This window comes from Mesoplodon densirostris, chromosome 2 (genome assembly GCF_025265405.1).
Source record: "Mesoplodon densirostris isolate mMesDen1 chromosome 2, mMesDen1 primary haplotype, whole genome shotgun sequence".
Lineage (NCBI taxonomy): Eukaryota > Metazoa > Chordata > Mammalia > Artiodactyla > Ziphiidae > Mesoplodon > Mesoplodon densirostris.
In genome coordinates, this window is record NC_082662.1 from 105,036,841 (window position 1) to 105,058,268 (window position 21,428).

The 21,428-nt window shown below is 47.2% G+C and overlaps 1 protein-coding gene across 1 annotated transcript in view; it reads left to right on the plus strand.

Annotated features, from left to right (window-relative positions):
- The first annotated feature begins 8,655 nt into the window (after nucleotides 1–8,655).
- The window catches only part of ATP1A1 (ATPase Na+/K+ transporting subunit alpha 1), a 33,079-nt gene continuing 20,306 nt past the window's right edge, over nucleotides 8,656–21,428 (plus strand). Inside the window, exons 1-3 of the mRNA XM_060090341.1 lie at nucleotides 8,656–8,948; nucleotides 20,251–20,355; nucleotides 21,020–21,079. Of these exons, the coding sequence (XP_059946324.1) occupies nucleotides 8,937–8,948; nucleotides 20,251–20,355; nucleotides 21,020–21,079 (177 nt within the window). The 5' untranslated portion in view covers nucleotides 8,656–8,936. The remainder of the gene's footprint in view (nucleotides 8,949–20,250; nucleotides 20,356–21,019; nucleotides 21,080–21,428) is intronic.

Below are 21,428 nucleotides of genomic sequence, written 5' to 3' on the forward strand. Positions count from 1 at the left end.
CGAGTGAGATTTCTGTCCAATGCAGAGCTCCCCTCCCAACTCAAGCATCCCATGTTGCCTGAGCACGGTTCCTAATTGTACTCAGTTCTAGACGTTTCAGATACAGGGAAACAGACTTGAAGGAAAGTACAAGGACTCGCTCAAGACCACCCAAGGTCCCAGCATTCTGCTTCCTTTTATATCTTGTCCTCGCCAACCGTCCTGCTTGACACCAGCTCTGCTGTGCACAAAAACAGAAGGTGAGGCTGCGAGTTGTATGCAAAGCTAGTGACTCTCTTCCTGGCATGCGGGCATCTCAGGTCAGGGAACGGGACTGCAACCCCATTGGTGCTGCTTGATGGTGCCTCCCTTTGGGGAACAGGAGTGGCTGGCAACCGTGAAGCCTGCTGAGAAGGGCAGGGCATGGCATCCAACCCATAGATGGACACCTGATATTCCTCCCAGGCTGCCCACCCCTCTTTCCACTATTTGAGGAGCTGGACACACTCAGACTCCTGAATCCTCTAAGAGAGCAAGGTGATTTCAGTCATACATATTTCTATCACGCGGATGTCCAAACAGGAAGACAAAGAAAACTGGTTTTTCATTTTTTGTTTTTTTAAGGCAGCATATGACCAGGAATGGATGAGACCAACATGACTGCTTTCACTCTAAATGTCTGCATTTAGAATCTACCTAAGAAATCGACCATGCATTGAGGTAACCTGATAGAAAACTGCTTTCCCTATTCAGGAATTAAGGTTTCTGTATTGTGCATGGACCATGAGCTTGCGTTTAGAAGTCAATGCAAGACTTCAGCTGACACTTCCATACCTGTCAGGAGCCACTGATGAGAACCAGGTGGGCTGCTTCAAGCAGAATTCAATTACCCAGATGGCAACTGTTTCTTAATTCAAAACTTTAACATCACTTTTTTTTTCTTCCATTATGAAAAAAGCAAAGGGGAAAGAGAATACATTGAATTTGAGCACTCTGGTTGATAAGGTTAAAGGCATGAGAGGGAAGTGGATCCCTGGGCCCACCTAGCTCCCTGCAGCTCCAGTCTGAGCATGGTGCCTGGCAGACTTAGCTGCTTTTTCCAGGATCGGGAGTGATGGTCCCGAAACACAGCATTCTCTTAGGCCTGCTCTTAGGAAGAGGAAGAACTCTCCCTTGCCGATTAGCAACTGCATTAGCAGATGGTATCTTTCTTTCTTTCTTTCTTTTGTTTTGTTTTTTGTTTTTTTAAGTAAAAAGGAAAAAATAAGAAAAGGCTTTGATGGTTTTAAGTTGCACTTCCAAGTGCTTTCTTAAATGCTTTCTTTTTCCCAAGGAGGTTGTGCTGTATCAACCCCTGCAGTCCAGAACATGGATAGTCAAGCTTCTTGTTCTTTTTTTTTCTTTTTTGCGGTACGCCAGCCTCTCACCGTTGTGGCCTCTCCCGCTGCGGAGCACAGGCTCCGGATGCGCAGGCTCAGTGGCCATGGCTCATGGGCCCAGCCGCTCTGCGGCATGTGGGATCTTCCCAGACTGGGGCACGAACCCGTGTCCCCTGCATCGGCAGGTGGACCCTGAACCACTGCGCCACCAGGGAAGCTCAAGCTTCTTATTCTGAAAGTGAAAATTTCTCCCTGAGGCCAGTGCTGCAATGCTTTAGTGCAGGGCTTATTTCCCTGGTCCTCACCTGTGGTTTGGTGATAACTAGACCAATTCATATAGGTGGAGTGTTGCCCTACCCTTGCTCACGTAGCTCCTGCACTCTGTACTCTGCTTTCTGCTACAAGCTGGCTGTGTCCCCGCAGACAGGCCCGCTGTTGGATACAGGAGGTTGGTGGGGGGAGAGGAAAGCCAGCAAAAAGCAGATTCTGTTCTCACTCCCTCCTCCTCTAGACAAATTTTCATGGATGCCTTCATCCTTCCTTGAACCTTGTTTCTCCCAGGCTGAGTAGGAATTTGAAATCAAGACAAGATCATTCCTTACACTTTTTGAACAGTTACTATGCGACAGGCCTGATGTTTCCTTAAGAGTATCACGTCAATTGACTCTCACGGCAGCCCGCTGATATGGTTACAGATAAAATAGACTCAAAAGCTTCATGTGAGGAGGAAGATGCAATTGCTTGAAGGAGTTATTCGATTGGGAGCCTGTTATTGGATCAGCTGTTTTGGGTCTTCCCCCTTTAGTATCATTGCCTCCCCTCCCCACCACCTCCGTCATCACCACCCCACCAGCATCTCCACCCTGCCTCTATTGCCATGCCCACTACCAGACGTGAAGTGTCAAAGCGACAGAGAGTTGTCAAAGAAATAAAGAGCTGAAATTTGTTGACACTGGGACACCTGAACTGTCTCGACCACGGAAGCCAAATTATTCATTCATTTGGCCTCTTACTCTATCGTCACTATCCTTTAGATTGCTGGTCCTTATATGTGAGATGGGGAGCCAGGCAGCTTAAATTTTCTTTAATCAGTGGAACTGCAACAAGAACTGGTCTCTGAGGGAGACGCAAGAGGGAAGAGATATGGGAACATATGTATATGTATAACTGATTCACTTTGTTATAAAGCAGAAACTAACACACCATTGTAAAGCAATTATACTCCAATAAAGATGTTAAAAAAAAAAAGAACTGTTCTCTGGGAGAAGTGGAAGCCAACCAAGTCCTTGGTCTATTTGGAATTTGGCATAGCAAAAAAACATTAGAAAAACTGGGTAAACTGCTGGTACCGTCCCTGCAAATTGAACCATCTTCCAAGGTCAGAGACTTGTATACTAACAGATTGTTAAAATTATGTCCAAATCCCAGTGTCCAGCAACTTGAAATCCTCTGTTTGGGAGAAGTGGTGAATGATTGGGATTATAATGGGGGATCAAGACATGCATGTGTGTACACAAAAAAGGAAGAAAATAAAATTAACATGCCATCTCAAAGCTATATGGGGAAACGTGGATGTCTTGAGATGCTGAGTTCAGTAATACCATCAAAAGAGCTTTGGTAAATGCACTGATTGTGAAAGCTTATCCCACGGTTCTGGTACTACCAGCGGAATATTTCCAAAGCACAAATCTGATCATGCCACCCCCCTGCTTAAGATCCTGCAGTGTCTCCCTGTGGCCTACAGGATAAAGTCCAAGCCCTTAGAATGGGCATCCAAGTCCTCCACAATCTGGACCCTGCTCACCTCTCCAGGCTTATCTCCTGTTGCGTCTCTCTCACAGCCTACGCTGTAGCAATTTTAAACTACCTGCCAGTCTTCCAACAGACTAAGTTTGTTTAGGTGCTGAGGGTCTTACCCATGCTGCTGCTTTTGCTTGCAACCAACCCCTGCTACACACATACACACATGCACCCGCACAAGGCTCCACTTAATGAACTCCCACCCATCTTTCAAGATCCAGCCAAGGGAGCCTTTGCAGCTCCGCAGGCAGAACTGACCACTTCTTCCTTTATGCCCCCATGATACGCTGCATAGATATAGCACCTCTCACTGTGTTGCTAAGATCTCTTTGCATGTCTTTCTCTATGCCAAATGGTGAACTCTTTAAGGGTAGAGAATGCATCTTAGTTGTCATTTTATGCCAGCACCAAACACCATGTCAGGCTCAGAGTAGATGCCCAGTAATGGCTATTCTTGGGGTTTCTCTGTTTTGTTTTGTTTTTTGTTTTGTTTGTTTTTTTGCATGAACTAGCTCTTACTTCTGTTAAACAGTGTAGAGTGCCAGAGGTAGGGGTTGGAGAAGGGAAGAAAGAGAGGGGACTTTCTTAGGGGCTTATCAGTAAGAGTTCCCATGTAGAGGTTACCCATCAACCAAACGGCAGACTCCAGAGTAAAACCTAAGCTGTTAAAAATGAATTGAGCTGGTTACTATTTTCGTACCTGACCTATTTTGGGGTTACTTTCTACAAAAAACTCCCAGACTCTTGTAAATGAACCAAACCACTTTTGGATGGTTTTGTATTCTCTCCTATTATGGTGGCTTTTCACTCCGCTGAAGGGAAAATCTGCACAGTCCCTGAAACCCAATTTTAGTGCAAAGTCATCTATGGAAGAGTGCTGTTCTCAGTGGAACCAGCTTTCACGGAACTTTCTCGATCATTTTTCCATGCAAGATTTAAAGGCCAAGAATAGCAGATCTATCTACCCCGATGGTAGCACTCATTTCCTTAGTGCTCATGCTGTATTCCCCTGAGAACAAGAAGGGCTCGATGACAGTTATCTGCTGCCTCTTCCCTGCCTTCAGCTTGCCCATGCTGGCTTGTAAGCCTGCCTGAAGCCACATCTCTACTGCCTGGGCACAGATAGGACTCTGGCAATAGACTATTTTAAGTTCCAGATCCCTTGTTTGTTGCCATTTAATTTTTGTTTGCAATGCCCCAGTGGTTGTTGATTTATAGAGAACAAGGGATGAGTTTTTACATTGAGTTTTACAAGGGATGAGTTTTTACATTCCAGGATATTGTAAAATTTAATAATGTTTTCCACTGGGGTGAGGGGAGTAGCAGTGTACTGTGGGGAGAGTGCTAGAAAAGAAGACTCAACCTGACTCTGAATGTCAGGACTCAGTGTAGAACACCTGGGGAACAACTTTATAATTGTTTCATTTACAAAGACTGCTATTAATAAGAGCAAATTATTTAAGTGGCAGTTGTGTTAAAGGAATGCTGAGGAAAAGACTGAGGACTTGACGTGTTTAATAACAGCCTCCAAGACAGGGACCAAGAAAACGTTGACTTTTCTAAACGTCCAGAGGCAAAACCTAAGGGCTTCAAAAATCATTAACAGAAGAAAATATGTTTACAAGCATACTAAAGAGCTTTTATAGGGAGTTAAGAGATGACTGGAAAACGGAGTCAGGGAGGAAAAGTTTCAGGGGTCAGAATTCTTTAGATGACAGATTTCTGATGGTCAGTGGTCTGCCTAGAACTGTGCTTTTAAAGCAGGAGGTAAAATGTCTGCTGCTAGACAGGAAAAAAGAGATTTGCAATGGCGGAATAGACATTGGCTAGGAGGAACTTTGGAATGGTGACAAGGGGTGGCTTTAATACAGTGATAGTGGCAGCTAAGTGGCTTTCTGGGGTACCAAGGGAATGGTAAGAGATAAAGATGCATGCTTAAGATTGTTTCCATGCAACCTTTAGTGCAAGCTGGGCCAAAGAGACTTCTGTCCTTCCAGATCCCTAGCTCATTGATCTCGCAAATGTTTGCTTCCAGTGGAAAATGCTAACTTCACATAGGTTCCAACTCTTATTCTAAAGCCCTTAATTGCAATGGCATGTTTATTCATTTCAGCAAGTACTTACTCAAAGTGCTAGCACACTTGGCTCAAAATACTGACTTGCATCATATTTTTCAGACATCTGCTGACTATTCACAATGACTGGGCCAACCCTCCATGGTGTGTCAAATCCTCCTCAAAGCCATACACACTTGGCAGCCTTGAGGGCTGTAAATGCTGAGTCTCTGGACCAATCAGTTTAATTGTTTCCCAAGCTAGGAGCTTAATAAGAGCTGATAGAATAAGAGGTAGATAGAATAGAGAGGCAGAATTTGCCCCACCTTCTCTTCTGGAAGTTTCTTTTATCCTCAGCATTGCTCTGGGAGCTTGAAAAGATGCACAATAGTTCTGCCAGTGTCCTGGGACTATCCAGTGCCAATCACTCCCTGGGCCTCAGTTTCTTCATGTAAAATAAGGGGAATGTTTGCTCTCCAAGGTTCCATTCAGAAACCTCTCCCAAGAGGAGGAAAGAAGCCTGTCCCCCCAAAAGGATATTTCCCCCTTTGGTCACCTATGTCCCAAAGCATCTCTCTCGCATCTGAGACTTCTGCACCTCAATTCTGGCCACAATGTCCCTTTTTCTTAATTTTATAGGCGTGTTCAGGGCTCCATAGTACCACCTGGCAGGCGTTCTTTACATCATTCTTTCCCATAAAAAGTTTTCAGCTCCTGCTTCCTTATCATGTTTTTTCCCTTCACCTCTTAAAATTTGTCCTCAACACCTGGCAATAAATTTTACACCTAAAAGCACCCCTGAAAATTGCCCAGAAGTACCTAGACCATAACACTTGGCTGTAGCATTTGTAGAAACATCAACTTTAGAGGAGTAATAGCAAGGCCCTTTCTGATATTCTGACCCGTTTTTGTCGAATTATGTTTCTTTCAACAGGACTGCAATGAAAAATGGATTATCAAATGACTTGAAAATGGAATGGGATTTGCCTCTAGAGGTGGGATCAGGTGGGTCAGAACAGTGGTGGAGTGTTTGTTGATCTATATCAGTCATTTTTATAAAAGAAATGGTTCTCTGCCTCACGATGATGCACACAGTAGACTGATGAAGAGTAGGAGTAGGCAGAAGATGCTCTTGCTGAGAGGAGAGGCACGTGGAAACCCTCTCTCTGTGAGGACAGCCATGTTGAAAGCAATTAGTATTCTTTCACCAAAACTTCCCTGGTGCTATGCTCAGAGACCACATTTTACAAGCAGGAAGATGGGTTCCCATCTTGCAATTTTGAGGCCAGGCTCCCCCATTGCTAGCTGAGTGGCCTTGTTAGAAGAAAGTCCTCAAACCTCCAGTTTCCCATGCTGGAAAATGCGGCTAAAGCCCTTTACCTTTTGGACTTGTGAGAATTCTGGTGGATTTTATATGTAAGAGTGCTATGTGGAGGTGAAGACAAATTTTGGATTTTAATATTTCTTATTTTTATGCCTTTTCCCCTCTCTGGCATATAGCTAGAACTTTGAGGTCCTCCTGAAGGACCTTCAGTAATCTTCAGCTACCAAATGAACAGCTGTAGAGACCAAGGGAAATGCCTTGATTTACCAGGTTTATGTTGTTGAATGGGGAAAAAAATGATAATTTTACTTATGAAGGGAGGAAAAGGTGATCGGCTAGCAGGAGAAACCTACATTGTTCAGACTTCTGCTCTCCACATTTTGTTGTTGTTCTTGCTGTGCTTTTTCCATTCAGACCAGGGCCCAAGGGATAATGAATCTCAAACAAGCTGAGAGATCTTTAGCAAGCAAGAGCCTCCTACAGGTTAGCGGTAATGGTGGATGTAGGGCAAGTAAATAAAGCATTTCCTAGACCCTTGGAGACAGAGCCCTGATAACTCTTCATAAATTCTTTCTGTTGAATTAGCAGCATTGGGAACTCTGTTCTGGATTTGGGGGTTCTTTCCCCAGCAGTCACGAATTTGAATTCAGTTGGCAATTCCTCTGCTCTTCAGGGCCCGCACTGATTTCACCAAGCTTGAAGGTCGCTGGAGGAGGCACCAGCCCTTAATGCATTCTTGGGCAAGAGGAAAGAAACAGTTTCTTCTAAGGAGAAACAAGACTTAGGCTAATGGTCTAACTGATAACACAGTTGCTACTTTTTCCCCCTTTGTTTTTCTTTCTTCCTTCCCTCCTTCCCCGTTTCTTTCAAGTTTCACATCTTTACTCATGTTAAATTAATACTTGGGAGTTGATAGGGCCGGTTTTAACTTGCTTAGGAGGTTAATGTTTTCCTTGTTTCTAGTCAGAATTCCCAGAGACAAGGAGTGACTTTCTCCTGCAAATCGTGCTTTCCCAGAGTATGCTTGACTTCCCCAAAACGTTGTTAATAATACTTCGTTTTTTAACTGTAGGAGACCTTCAGCCATTGCAGCTTCTGCAGAAGCTGTAATGGGAGAAAGCCACACAGCGCAGCCAGTCCAGGGCCCTCTGGGCCCCTCTGGGGGGTTCCTGGACTCCTCACCACACTCCAGGCCCAGGTCCCTCACAGCACCAAAGGCTGCGGTGAAAGAGGCCCTGCTGTGCCAGGTGGGGGGCAAGGAGAGGCATGAGACAGGCCCTCAAACATCTCCTCCTCGGAGGAGCCCCTTTTGCTAAGGATATGCATTCCCTTAGGTTTCAGTTATTCCTTCCCCCAAAAATGAATCCCCAAACTGGAAAAGCAGCTTTCATGAATTCACAGCAGGCCCTTTGGATTATCATTTGGGGGTCTTGAAGCAAAGGAGGGAGAAGGCACTTGGGATCTCCGGCAAGGCCAGCTCAGGCCCTGTGGGGATATGGATAACGGGGCTACCAAGACCACAGGTGGCATTCGGGAGGGCACCAAGAGGCTGGCCGGGGAGGCCATCGCAGGTGGGCGCGAGGGCCTGGACTCGGCAGGGGGGCGAATCCCTCCTGCGGGCGCTGGCTGCAGGCACATCCGACCCCTCACCCCCATCCCGGTACTTTCCTTAGTCCCAGAGGAGCTTTCCGATGCCCAGAAAGGCCCCTCCGCGCAAGGTTTCTGCCCCGGGTCCGCGGAGATTCGGGGACCCAGTTCCGTGGACGTCCCCGCACCCACCGAGGACCTTGCGTGCCCTCCAAAACAGGCCGGTCACGCAGGGCGGCGGGAGGGGGGCGCGGGAGCTGCATGGCCGCCGAGTCGCCGCTGCCTAGCCAGCCGGCGCGCCCGGGAGTGGCGCGGCCGCGGCCTCCCAGGACGTGGGCACGCACGCCCCAGGGCCCGGCGCCCTCCTGCCGGGAGCCCCGACCGGCCGCAGCCGGCGCGGCCACGGCCTGGGGGGTGGGGCTTGGGGCGGGGGCGGAGCCAGGCCCGCGGCCGGTGTCAGGTTGCTCCGGTAACGGTGACGTGCCACGGCGTGGGCGGGGCTAGCACGCAGGTTGCATATTTTAGGAAGTGAGGAGGAGGCGCGGGCTTGAGCTGCGGCTGGGTCTGGGGCGCAGAGCAGCGGCGGGAGGAGGCGGACACGTGGCAGCAGCAGCGGTAGCAGCCCCGGCAGCGGCGGCAGAAAAGGCATCGGCCCGAGCCGCCGGCCGTCTTCCCTCCTTCCCGCCCCGCGGCAGCCCTAGCTCCCTTCTCTCCGCTCCCCCGGTCGCGCTTGCTCGGCCGGGAGCCGCTCTCTTCGTTTCTCTCTGATTCTCAAGCAACAGGACCCGGCGCGGGGCACAGACCACCGCCAGTATGGGGAAGGGGGTGAGTGTCCGGGGAGCCAGGGGAGGGGCACGGGGAGCCCTGGAGGGGAGGAGGAGGAAGAGGAGGAAGTCAGGAGGGCGACCACAGCCAGCGGGAGGCGGAGGAGGAGGAAGCGGCGGGGCGCGGAATGGGTTGGCAGAGCGGCGAGGCTTAAAAGACGACGCACTTTGGAAATGGAGGAAGCGCAGTAATGAGGGGCGGGCGGGGGAAGGGAGCGCCGGGGGGGACGGAGGGCGGCAGCGCCGGGCAGCGCGCACACCCTGGAGAGGGGCTGCGGGCCCTCGAGTCCGAGCGCGCCCGGGGTCCGGGCTCCTGGAGGCGGCGCTCGGGAGCCGCGGGCCCGGGAGGAGGTGGGAGGACGGCAGTTGGGCGGCCCCGGCAAGGAGCGGGCCGCCGGCGGCATCCCCAACCCGCTCCTTCACTCCCTCCCTCCCTCCCTCCGCCCGCCCTCACCTCGCGTCTCTCGCCTTCCTTTTTTTCTCCGCCTTTCTTGCCCCGAGGAAAGGCGTGCTCCTCCCCTTCCCCTGGGGCGCTCTGGTCGGCCCCTTCCCGGGCTGCTGTTCCCGCCGCGGCTCCGGCCCGGCGCTGGGGGGCTTGCGACGCGGGGGCGGCCTTAGGGTCCCAGGCTCCTTCTGGAGGCTCCGGGCTTAGCCAGTTGCCCGCAGAGGCGGCCGCCCTCCCCTAAAGGGAAAAATTGGCTTCCCCCTTACTGTGGAGCCGGTCGGGCAGGCTGGTGCCAGAAAGGGTGTGTCTTTGCCCTAGGATGGCCTTTAAGGTATACTTTTGAGAGCTTTAATGGGCCCCTTTCCATAAACATGGGATACGCCCGGGGCCGCTGGAGCAACTGGAATGGTTATCTTAATGGTGGGGAGGGTGTATGTAGATTTTTTGGAGGGATGATCCAGGAAGGAGCACAGGCTGATCCACCAGGGTCTCCGGGTACTATAAACACGAAAAAGGACGGGAAGCCGGGGCAGTACGCGGTAGGAGTGCCGACCTGCGGAAGAGGGGTGTTCCCGAAGGAACGAGGGGGTCCCCTGGGCAGGAGAGGCGAGCGCTGTGGGGATACCAGAACGACGGCTGGTTCTTGCATTTCTGTAACTTGGAGCTGTGATAACCCGTAGCCACGGCAAGGGACTGGGTGCCAGACCCCAACGGGGCCAAAGTCCAGTTGAGAAAAGTTTATACAAAAGAACAATCAGAAGTATCAGTTGATGGGATAAAATGACCAGGTCAAGAGAATACTGGTAGGAGAGAATCCGCTCCATTGTGTCCAGGACTTGAACAGTGCCTTGGCGGTTAGTAGGTCTTTGAAGGTTCTGAGGGCTCCTCGGTGTGGAGTGAGTGATGGGCGAAGAGGGACGGTGCATTCTTCGGGGACTCTAAATGGATTTTGAAGGAGGTCATTGAAAGGCTTGGACCTGGTCGAGAAAGTAAGGAGAAGTGGGAATGCACAACTTGCATCTTCTAAAAGCACAAAATGTGGAGGGCTGGCTCAGGTCAAGTAGCTGAAAAGAGCTGAGTGCCAGCCTCTGTACTTCCAGGATGAAAACTGGGTTAGTGGCCTGTGCTTGTACCACACTATCAAACCCTAAGTCATTGCAGTAAACAAGCTCTTTAAAGCTCATTTCTTTGTCTCTTTCCCCTCAAAAAAAGCTTATTTCTTGAGCCTCACATTACTGACTGGGGGGCCGTAGGGATCATAGATGTGTACCCGGGGCCTAGGAAGGTGAAGTGATTTGCTCAAGGTCAAATGGTTGGTTAGTGACACACCAGACATTCCTGATTCGTGAACAGCCTGTGGTCTCCCAGCCTGAATACTCACTCACTCCTTAACATTGCCTGATACGCAGAACTCTCAAGTTATTTTTCAGATGAAACTGGGGTGTTTGTGAGGCTGGATTAATGGACCAGAAAGATGTTTGAATAACTAAGTTAGGTCCATAGATCTATATGTCCCTTTCGTAACCACACACATGCACAGTGGTGGTAAAGAAAGCAACATACCTGGGTCGTGGAGGTTCAACCTAGATGTCGTATGGATTTTTAATAAAATGCCTAGTGGCTGGCAAACACAAAATTGAATTGTAACTGGTTAACAGGCTGATAACGCTGCTTATCTGCTGGGTTGTAGTTAGTATTTTGGGTACTCTGATAAATTAAACAAGGGCGGGTGGTGTGTGTGTGTGGGGGGGTGACTCCCCTGGGATAAAGTTACCCCTTTGTCCTCAGTGACTTACCGTGATAGTCCAAATGTTCAGAAGGATATTTTATGCTCAAATGTTGGGATTTTTCCACATGGGGATTAAAATGTGGGTGGAGTGGTGACTAAAGCCCTGCTGATAATTGGTTAACTAGGAAGCCAGTGCTGGCAGCTAATTTTTAAGGTCATTGTTAATTTCTTCCCCTCCCCTTCCCATTACTGTTGGGAGCCCAGGTTTTGACGATATTTCAGGTGATTTTATTTCTCCTTAAAAATCGATCTCCTAAGCTTTTGGTAAAGAAATGGAAGAACAGCTCCTGCTGAATCATTCCTGGATGAAATAGGATTTTGTCCTTTTTTTCATAACTGGGCGTTTTTGCCAGTCACTTGGCTTAAATCCACAGCTAGGCCTACCACCCACAATCCTTTAGCTCACCAAAGGTATGCAAGAAACTTTCTTTTTTCTCAAGTTTACAAGAGAGGAGGGGAGGGGAGATGTCACCTGCTCCTTCACTGCAGTTCTCCATTGTTTGAACATTAACTTAGTTACCTAGAAAAGAAACCATAGTTTATGGATAGTGATTTAAAGAGGAGCCTGGAAAAAGGTGCAGGTGAAGGTTGCACAAGGGATACAGATGTCAGCAGAAATCCTGATTGTATGGTAGCTCTATCAGCTGCCCTTTGGGAGCTCAGCTTGAAAGTGTGACTAAATTCCCTCTGGCTGCTATAAAGCTAGTACTTTAGACTGAAGACATCGCACAGCAGAGTCCTCAGAGTGGAAGGTTGCCCAGGCCTGGCCCGAGCAAGTGGAGTGGTTATGGGAGGAACTGGTGACTAGCCCTAGGGACAGAGAAGAAGGTCGGGGATGCATCACACCCTTTGCCCCCGTCAAGTGTTCAGTGTATGAGTGACGAACAGCCCCCACCCCCCTCGCCTTTCTGTACCCTGCTCTGAGGGTGTATTCTCTTTGGGTAACTTACTGTTTGTTAATTTGTAGTTTTCTCTGCCAGTAAGTTTGTAACACTCTGGTGACTCACCTTTGGGTGGGAGGGTAGGAAAGGGGGAGGTCTGCATCATAAGTCGGAGAAGATTGAGAGTAGGCTAAGCCTGGCAACCCCCGTCCCCAAAAGGGGGCAAGGAATTTTTTGAAATCCAGTAAAATGTTTATTCAGGTGAGGAATAAAACTTGAAATATCCAGACCCCTGGAAGTGTTATTTCTAAATTGCACTTAAAAAAAGTGAATTCAACATTATAAAGCCCAATAGACTGGATACCCATCCATTCTCCATCCCAGAACCCTTCTAAAGCATTGTTTTCTGATTATTTTAGCAACAAATGAACAGATAAGTGACTTTCTGTTCAGTCAGGCTATGTTCCTTTTTTTTGGTGGGGGGGCTGCATTGGGTCTTCGTTGCTGCGCGGGCTTTCTCTAGTTGCGGCGAGCAGGGGCTACTCTTTGTTGCAGTGCGTGGGCTTCTCATTGCGGTGGCTTGTCTTGTTGTGGAGAACGGGCTCTAGGCATGCGGGCTTCGGTAGTTGTGGTGAACAGTCTCAGTAGTTGTGGCTTGCGGGCTCTATAGAGCACAGGCTCAGTTGTTGTGGCACACAGGCTTAGTTGCTCCGTGGCATGTGGGATCTTCCCGAACCAGGGCTTGAACCCGTGTCCCCAGGCGGATTCTTACCTACTGCGCCACCAGGGAAGTCCAGGCTATGTTCTTTCACATATCCAAACTTAGTATATATCCAAACTTAAGAATGAAAGAGGCTTTAAGGAAGATAGTTTTCGAAGGATTTTGTATGGAAAAGTAAGTAAAATTAGTTTCTTTATTTAAAACAGAAAGTATTTTAAAGCCCTGAAGTGTCCGTTTCTCATCTGGCCCTTAGGTAGAATACTCAGCCAAGTGAAAGTCACCTGTGTTCCGTTTAGAGAGGGTACAGGGCAAGTGTGAGTGGCAGCTGTTGTTGGGTTTTTAAAAGCATTTGGCGTTGAGAGATCTAATCTTTATAAACTATGGGTTTTTGCTGTTTGTCAGTCTTAAGTCTTTTCAAAACTAGAAAACGGTTTTTCTTTCAGCTGAAAAAAAAACTACTGAAGATGGAAAAGAATGGGACATATTGAATACTATGAATTACCCTCCGAAGGGAAGCTGAGTGGAAGTGTCATTGGACACTGCTGGGATGCTGTTGAACGGCATCTTCGGTTTCTTGTTTACTTTCACTTTCCAAGTAAAAGGCTTTACATTTTTAGAGTCTTGGTCAAAGTCTTGTGAAATAAAATGGGCTTTTCAGCCCTCCGTGAGGGACAGGAGGGTGAACATTTGTGCTGTGGTGCCTTCTTCTAGTCGCCCAGGGCGCTCTGCCAGCCAGCAGGCCAGAAGAAGAAACACGGAGTGTCAGATCAGATGGGCTCACAGTAATCAGAGTGGCTGCTTTTGGCCAGCAAAGCACTGGGCAGAATGTTTCCCCGTCCCTGCCAGAGCTGTCCAATTTTGGATTCCGCTGAAATTACGTGTCCAGTAAGTGATAATGTGAAGGACAGAGAATTTTAAAATCCACTATTTTTTTAAAACTCTCCTTCGTTTATATAGTTTTGGAAAAGGAGCCATAACCAAGTCAGGTCTGAACTTTCTCACGTTGCTATGAATCGAATGTGTGTGAGAGGAAGTGTATTCTTTGGCTGTAGTCATAGAGAGACTGTTCTTTGCCTATGAGTCACCTCCTTAGTTGTGTTTAAATCTGTTGTCAGGAATCCACAAGCAGTTCTTCACATTTATTTGACTAATGTTTCAGATAGCAGATTGTGTCAGTGAGAATAGAAGCACCCCTCTCTACCCCCCCAACCCACCCTGCAGTTTTTCTCTCTGGTTTCATTTGGATCCTGAGCCAAGGGAATTTTGGCCAGTGGACCCCATTCCTTAGTTCCTTTGTGACTTTACAATGGATTATATCTGAACATTAATTATCTCTGTACCTGGTTTTATTCAAACCCTGTTCAGTAACAGCTGTTAGATGTTTTTGGTTAGTGATCTGAAAAGTTGATCCTTGATGGCTTGTGTTTTTGTCTTTGGGACCTGTATTGTTTGGGGGCCTGATAATCAGTGTGTTAAGGTTTTGTGGATCACTGGGACTTGGTGCTTGGTTTATCTTTCCAGTTTGTCATCATGGTGAGGGCAGGGCCTCCCGCACTTGGGGTGTTATCTTCTTGTGTTTTTCCTTTATCCTCCACATGATGCTTCCATGGTGCCATATTGATTTTATTGGTTTCAACTCAGGTGGCATTTCTCTAGGGCCTGTCACTGCCTTTGTCCTCTTCAGCCCTGCAGCTGTTTTACTTCCCACCCTAGGCTTCAAGGTACCAATTGAGGAGTGATCAGGACTTACTGGAAATTGATTCAGTCCCCTTTTAATGCTTGTGCTGGTTATTAAGCCAGGGTCTCTCAAACCAACAACTTCTTTTGAGCAGCACCAGCTAAAGAGTGGCCTGACAAAATGAAAGAAGGCATGAGGAGGGCAGCAAATGGGGGGAAACAGGCAGAACATTTTAACTTTTCATAACCTAGGCACCTAATGTAGAGGTAGAAAACCTCATTGAAAAAACAAGTTTTTTTATTTTAAATAACTGAAAAAGCACATTTTTAAAGAGGTCGTAAATCTAAAGTATATTGATTATTTAGATGTTTTAGAATTGTTTTTTGTTTTTTTGTTGCGGTACGCGGGCCTCTCACTGTTGTGGCCTCTCCCGTTGCGGAGCACAGGCTCCGGACGCGCAGGCTCAGCGGCCATGGCTCACGGGCCCAGCTGCTCCGCGGCATGTGGGATCTTCCCGGACCAGGGCACGAACCTGTGTCCCCTGCATCGGCAGGTGGACTCTCAACCACTGCGCCACCAGGGAAGCCCCATAGAATCGTTTTGAATGATCATGGATGTATACTAACTATTGCAGGTAGAGTGGACTGGTAGACTCGTTGAAATTTCACATGCAGGCAGATTGGGGAGGAAGGTTAAGCCTTGTTCATTTTGGGCTGAGGGAACCCTCTGGCTAGAGCTGGAGCTGTTTTCTTTGCCCCCTGCTGGCTGATGGGCTGCAGCCCAAGTTTGGAGGGACTAAGCTGGGCTCACAAAGAGACCCACTGCTTTGGCCTGGCTACTTGATATTCCCCACCTCGCAGCAGGTTTAGGTGAGTGAGAGAAGGACTGTGAAGGCCAGGTGTCCCTCGGGTCACATCCTCTTCCTTCTCTGCCCTAAACGCTGCTCTGGGCTGCAGAGCCCTGCAGTGCCGTCCTCTTTCAGCCCCAGCCATCTCCACCCTCAGCTCCCTGGCTGGAAAATCCCTTGTACATGAACTAAACTACTTAATCATTTAGGAGCCATCGGAGGTGTGATGAACTGCGATTGGTCATGTCTTATATCTTTATAAGTTTCAATTGACGATGAAATAAAAAATGCCCTAAATGAGGTTTTTTTTTTAATTCATAAAGACTTTTCATAGTAAGTGATGAGTGGCAGTGATTTACATGTTCATTAAAACCAAGTTATAATAACCTTTGTGTAGTGCTTTGCAGAGTACTTTCACATACACATTTGTATTTGATAATGATTAATAATATATCATCCCAGGGAGACTGGAAAGCCTACCCACGCCCCCCTTTTTACATAAAGGAAAGATGTAGCCCAGACTAGGCAGTGCCTCTAGGCAACCAGTGGAAACAGTGCTGTTTTTAGGTGTTTTGTTTTTGGATTTGATGGCAGCCCCTTGATTCATCTGACTATCAGAATGCCTGTCTAGAGTCTTTAGTAGTTACACCAAGTGTTGTTCCCATTTTAGGCAGCAAGGAAACTGAGGCTGTCTGTTCAGGGTCGTCTAGCTGGCACATGGCAGAGCTAGAATGACTTGGGACTGACTTAAAAGTACCATCCATAGTCCTGTCCAAAGGGTGTGGACATTTCTGCTTCCAAGTACCCTCCAGACTTTATCAGCAGCAATTTCTGAAGTCTGAAGACCTCTGACCTCCTGGCTGGCCACAGGGCATTGTGCTGATGTGGTGGGAGCTGTGGCCAGACATCACACTGCACAGTTGAGAAAGCCTCTAAGGCCTGACGGGGGCCAGTTGAGATGGGTCCGAAGGCCTCGGGGCAGCTTCAGATTACGCAGACATCAAGTGACTCACCTCTAGGATGGAAGCTTGTCTCCTAAACTCATTGCAGCTTCTTTGTGTGCCTTTATAAAAATTTTTGGGATGTTTCTCTGTACCTTTCAAGTCTGCTTCCCACTCCACCCACTTTAAATTGTTAATTACTGAAGAAGAGGAAGGAGCATCTCCAGCCCTAGTAGGCCTTGCTCATTGTAAGGATTTGGTCTATGTTTTTTAAAAAGTGAATGTTGGGGCCTCAGCCCTGGGGGCTGAGGGTAGGCACCTTCCCAACGTTGCACACCAGCCCCACTCTGTGTGTAAATTCACAGACAAACGTGAATGGATGACAACAGAGAATAGTGTTAGAATAGTGGGAATCAGCAATTTTGCACAGGAAGCTTTGGGAGATGTTTACTGACTGTAGTCTCCCTGAAGTTGGGACAGAATTGAACAAATGAGGAGTTTGGTGCTTTGGAAAGTGAAAAAGCTGTTAGTGAACTCTTCTCCTCTATCAGGAGAAGTCACTGAAATTAATGAAGCTCTAGCAGAAAATCCAGGACTTGTCAACAGATCTTATTATGAAGATGGTTGGCTGATCAAGATGACACACAGTAACCCTTCAGAACTAGATGAACTAATGAGTGAAGAAGCATCTGAGAAATGCATAAAATCCATTGAGTGAAAATGGAACCCCTAAAGAAACTAGTTTGGAACAACTAAAAAAAATAAATAATAAACAAGCGCACCTTGCTCCAGGTTTCAACCTTGGTTCCTCCTGTCAAGAATTTTCTCACCCCATCTCCTGAGCACCCTTTCCCTCTACCCAGATCAACTGGTGGCAAAACTCATAGTGAACCGTCGAGAGGATGAAATCCCCAGGAAGCACAGGGCGAAGTAATGACACTTTTTATTTTAGGCTGTGTCACACTGGGCAAGCCCCTGCCCTTGTTGTGACCTCCCACTTCCTAAATTAGAATGGGAAAAACAAATGTTCACAAGTGGCCCTTTTGGGGGGGTGGTATGACAGTGGCCTTGAGCCTCCATCGTACCCTTCCCCTTCCTCAGAGACGGCACAGCGGTGCCCAAGGGTGCTGTCGCAGGGAGCCCGGTCACTGCCCGTCTTCCATGGAGGAAGGAGAACTGACCTGCATTTCCTAATGGAAACAGTGGGAATTGTGTGCCCAGTGCCCAGAGGAGTGGGCAGGTCATCGCAGTAGCTGTGGGAGACCATATTATCATTCCCCTTTTCATGACCTTTGTTTTTCCCAAATGCTTTTAAAAGAAATAATAAAGAAAATCCTGTCTACCCAATTTTAGGTTGTTCCCTGTCCTACCCTGCACCACCGCACCCCACCCCAAACACACACACACAGATTTTTTTTTTTGCTTTGAAACTAGTAATTGAGATTGGTAGGGACTCGAGTAATATTTGGTTCCCATCAAGATAAGCTAGTAGTATTGTTTTACTTGTAGGGAAGCACTGAATTGCATAAGCTGCCTGGTCTTCTGGACATTGCCTAGTGAAACAATTAAAACTTGAAGGAGAAGAAATATCACTTGTTAGCACTTCCCCTGTCTCTTTCACAGATACCCTGTTTTAAACCACCACCCCTTCTATGCCCTGAAGGGATGAAGAATGGGGAGGGTTATTAGGGAATCTTGATTTCCAGCTACCTTAACCATTGACAACTGAGAAGCTTCAGGCAGGAGATCTGTTTTGTAAATGGGGATAAAACTCTGGAACATGTCCAGGGTCTAGCTGCTCCAATAATTCTCTCCCCCTCTTTTGGAGTGGAAAATATTGAAAGTCGGAGAATAATCAAAGCCTACAGATGGTGAGGCAGAGGGCTTTTAACTCTGATTTTCATATATTGAAATTAAATATGTTTTAATGATACTCAACTTGCTTAATGAGAATTTGTGAACTGGATTTAAGAAATCAATACAAACGGGCTACCTGAGTCTTTTGGAGATCCCTAGTCAATGTCTTTAACGTGATTTTTCAGTGTTGTGCTTCCTTATTAAATATATGAAGGAAGTCCCACTTTAGTTCCTCTCTGGTGGGAGCCCTGTCCTTTGTTTTGTTTGTCTGTTTGCTTCCAGTGTGTGTGATGATGTTCCAGTTTAACTCTGGCCCCAGGGCTCTCCCAGAGAGGCTCTCAGCAACGTGGTTGCTCCGTAGTGGAGAGAATGTGGAGAATGTTGACTATCTTTAGACTTGCTTCATTCTTAACAGATAAGATACAGAAACTAAAGAACACTCTGAAAAAGTTAATGGGCAGGGAACACTGTAAATGTGACCACACAAGTTGAGCAATGTGAATACTGTACATGTTCTCTGTGTTTTGGCAACACTAACTAACCTGGGGCCAGGATCTCTTTAGAGTCTTAAGAGGGTATTTTCAAATTCAAGTGAATATTGTATTTATTTGCAACCATAACAGCTATGACTGAAAGACACGTATATGCTTTGATTTTTTTAATTTATTTTATATTCAGCACAGTACAATTTTAATTTAGATGGTGTTTCTACTCGTTGCTCTAGTAGCTGGTGAGGTACTCCTGAAAATCAGAAATGATTAAGGGAGAGCCACAAATGAATACAAATAGCACCGCATAGCATCCACTGTAAGAAAATTGCTAATATAATTGCCTTTCTTTGCCCTTCTTAGGTGATAGTGGCAGTTTGTGGGCTGGGGGGCCTCTGGAGTGAGGGGCATCTTCTCTCCAGGGACTGCTAGCCTTGGGGGCACCAAGTTCAGGCTTTGTATAGCTGAGCTCAGGCATTTTCAGCAGGAGGTGGGGGAGTGGAACAATCTAAATTTAAACTGTGGAATCAACGTTTTCTCTAAAAATTGTTCCAGTTTTCAAGAGGCATAGGTGGATCCTTCGAATTGTGTGATACTGCACATGCTTTTTCCTACATCCTGCTTATGTCAAAACATTTCCAGGGACTTTCATTTGGGGGCTTTATTCTCAGGCTGCAGATTGGGGTGGGGACTCCCTTTTTTTGTCTTTCACTTGAAGAATTTGAAGGATCCTTGGGCTGACTTTTTTTTTTTTTTTTGCGGTACACGGGCCTCTCACTGTTGTGGCCTCTCCCATTGCGGAGCACAGGCTCTGGATGCGCAGGCTCAGCGGCCATGGCTCACGGGCCCAGCCACTCCGCGGCATGTGGGATCTTCCCGGACCGGGGCACGAACCCATGTCCCCTGCATCGGCAGGTGGACTCTCAACCACTGCACCACCAGGGAAGCCCTGACTTTTTTTTTAATAAGATGAAAAGGTCAGTGCTCTTAAGGCAAACCCTAAAGATATTTAAAGTTGATCAGAAATGACTTCTTTGCAAAGGTAAGAATTTAAACATCATAATAAAAGTCATTTGCATTTAGGTGTATATATCATTTAATCCTCTCAAACCTCTAAGGAGGTAGGTGCCATTAGCTCCATTCTAGGGAAGAGAACAGAAGAATTTCAGAATTAGTGACTTGCCCAAGGACACACAGCTATTAAGTGGTGGAGCCCAGGGTATGAACCTGTCTGATTCAGAATCCAAGTGCATAAGTACTACACAGTACTCTAAGTTAGTGATGTGAAGATAGTTTCATTCTTTCAGTGGGGAAGATGGAGGGCCATGGCATGGAAATGTTGACAGCACAACCCTCTCCCCCCATTTACTCCAAATGGAAGCAACTGGCAGGGCCATTCTGAGGCCTGACAGGACTTTCCCATTGGTCTTAATGCCCTAGGGTGCAGATGGCCTGACCTGAGCTAATGATGGCAGTATTAATCCTGGACTGCTGTTGAGTGTGCAGCATTAGAACATATATTTCCATGGATATTAGCCCAGTGACTCTTCAAAACGATGGCTCTCCTAAAACTGCTGAAAATCCTTTCTCCACAATCTTGAGTTTCGAAATGCTGTTCTGAATTCACAACCACACGTTTCCCACATTCCTCTGTAGGTTGGACGTGATAAATATGAACCCGCAGCTGTTTCAGAGCATGGCGACAAAAAGAAGGCCAAGAAAGAGAGGGATATGGATGAGCTGAAGAAAGAAGTTTCTATGGTAAAGTACTAGGAGGAAGATTGCTCTTTGTTCGTCTTAAAAATTGTGTCTTACATCCTTTGAGTGTTATGGTACCCCTCCCCCCAGTCATCCTTCAGTCAGAGACTTGCTTCGTTTTTCAAAGTAAAGAGATTACAGCAGTTGTACAGATTTTACTGAATTGTAGAGGTTGCTATGGAAATTTTTCATTATAAAAGCCATTAGAGGGTTGGACAAGTTACTCAGCACTCCGGCATAACCAAAGGTCCACAGAGGAACTGTGGATGATATTATCGTGGGCCTTTGCTTTTGTGTTTCTACATCATACTGCGGAGGCGTCCACAGATGCAACCTGTCTATAATCTGCCTGGTCATCAGAGAAGGTAGATGAGGTCTCGTAGGTCTCTAAGACTGTTGTGTTTCTCTGACGATAGGTGGCAGACAGTCGGGCTCCATCACACAGCTTGGGCCATTCTCCAGTGAAGACTATTCAGTAGGTAGCTGTATGGTTGCCAAGCCATTGGGCAACAATGGTGAAAGTATACTAACTTGTGCACTGAAGAAAAACTTGTCTTCTGAGCCTAATGATAGTGAGGAGTGATGATATTGATGCTTTTTAAAAATCTTCTTTTTTTTTTTTAATGGTACAGTGAGTGTTTAATTCTTTTCCTCTCTTTTCTCTTAGGATGACCATAAACTTAGCCTTGACGAGCTTCATCGCAAATATGGAACGGACTTGAGCCGAGTATGTTCTAATTTGTTGTATAGAATCCTGATTTTCCCTATCCTGTTTTCCCCAGTATCACAGGCCTAACCTTAGGGACTCAAGGAGAACAATGACAGCCACCATCTGAGTGTTCGCTACATGACGTGCACAAAGCTTGGGCCCTTTTTTTTTTTTTTTTTTTTTTGCGGTACGCGGGCCTCTCACTGCTGTGGCCTCTCCTGTTGTGGAGCACAGGCTCCGGATGCGCAGGCTCAGCGGCCATGGCTCACGGGCCCAGCCGCTCCGCGGCATGTGGGATCTTCCCGGACCGTGGCACGAACCCGTGTCCCCTGCATCGGCAGGCGGACTCTCAACCACTGCGCCACCA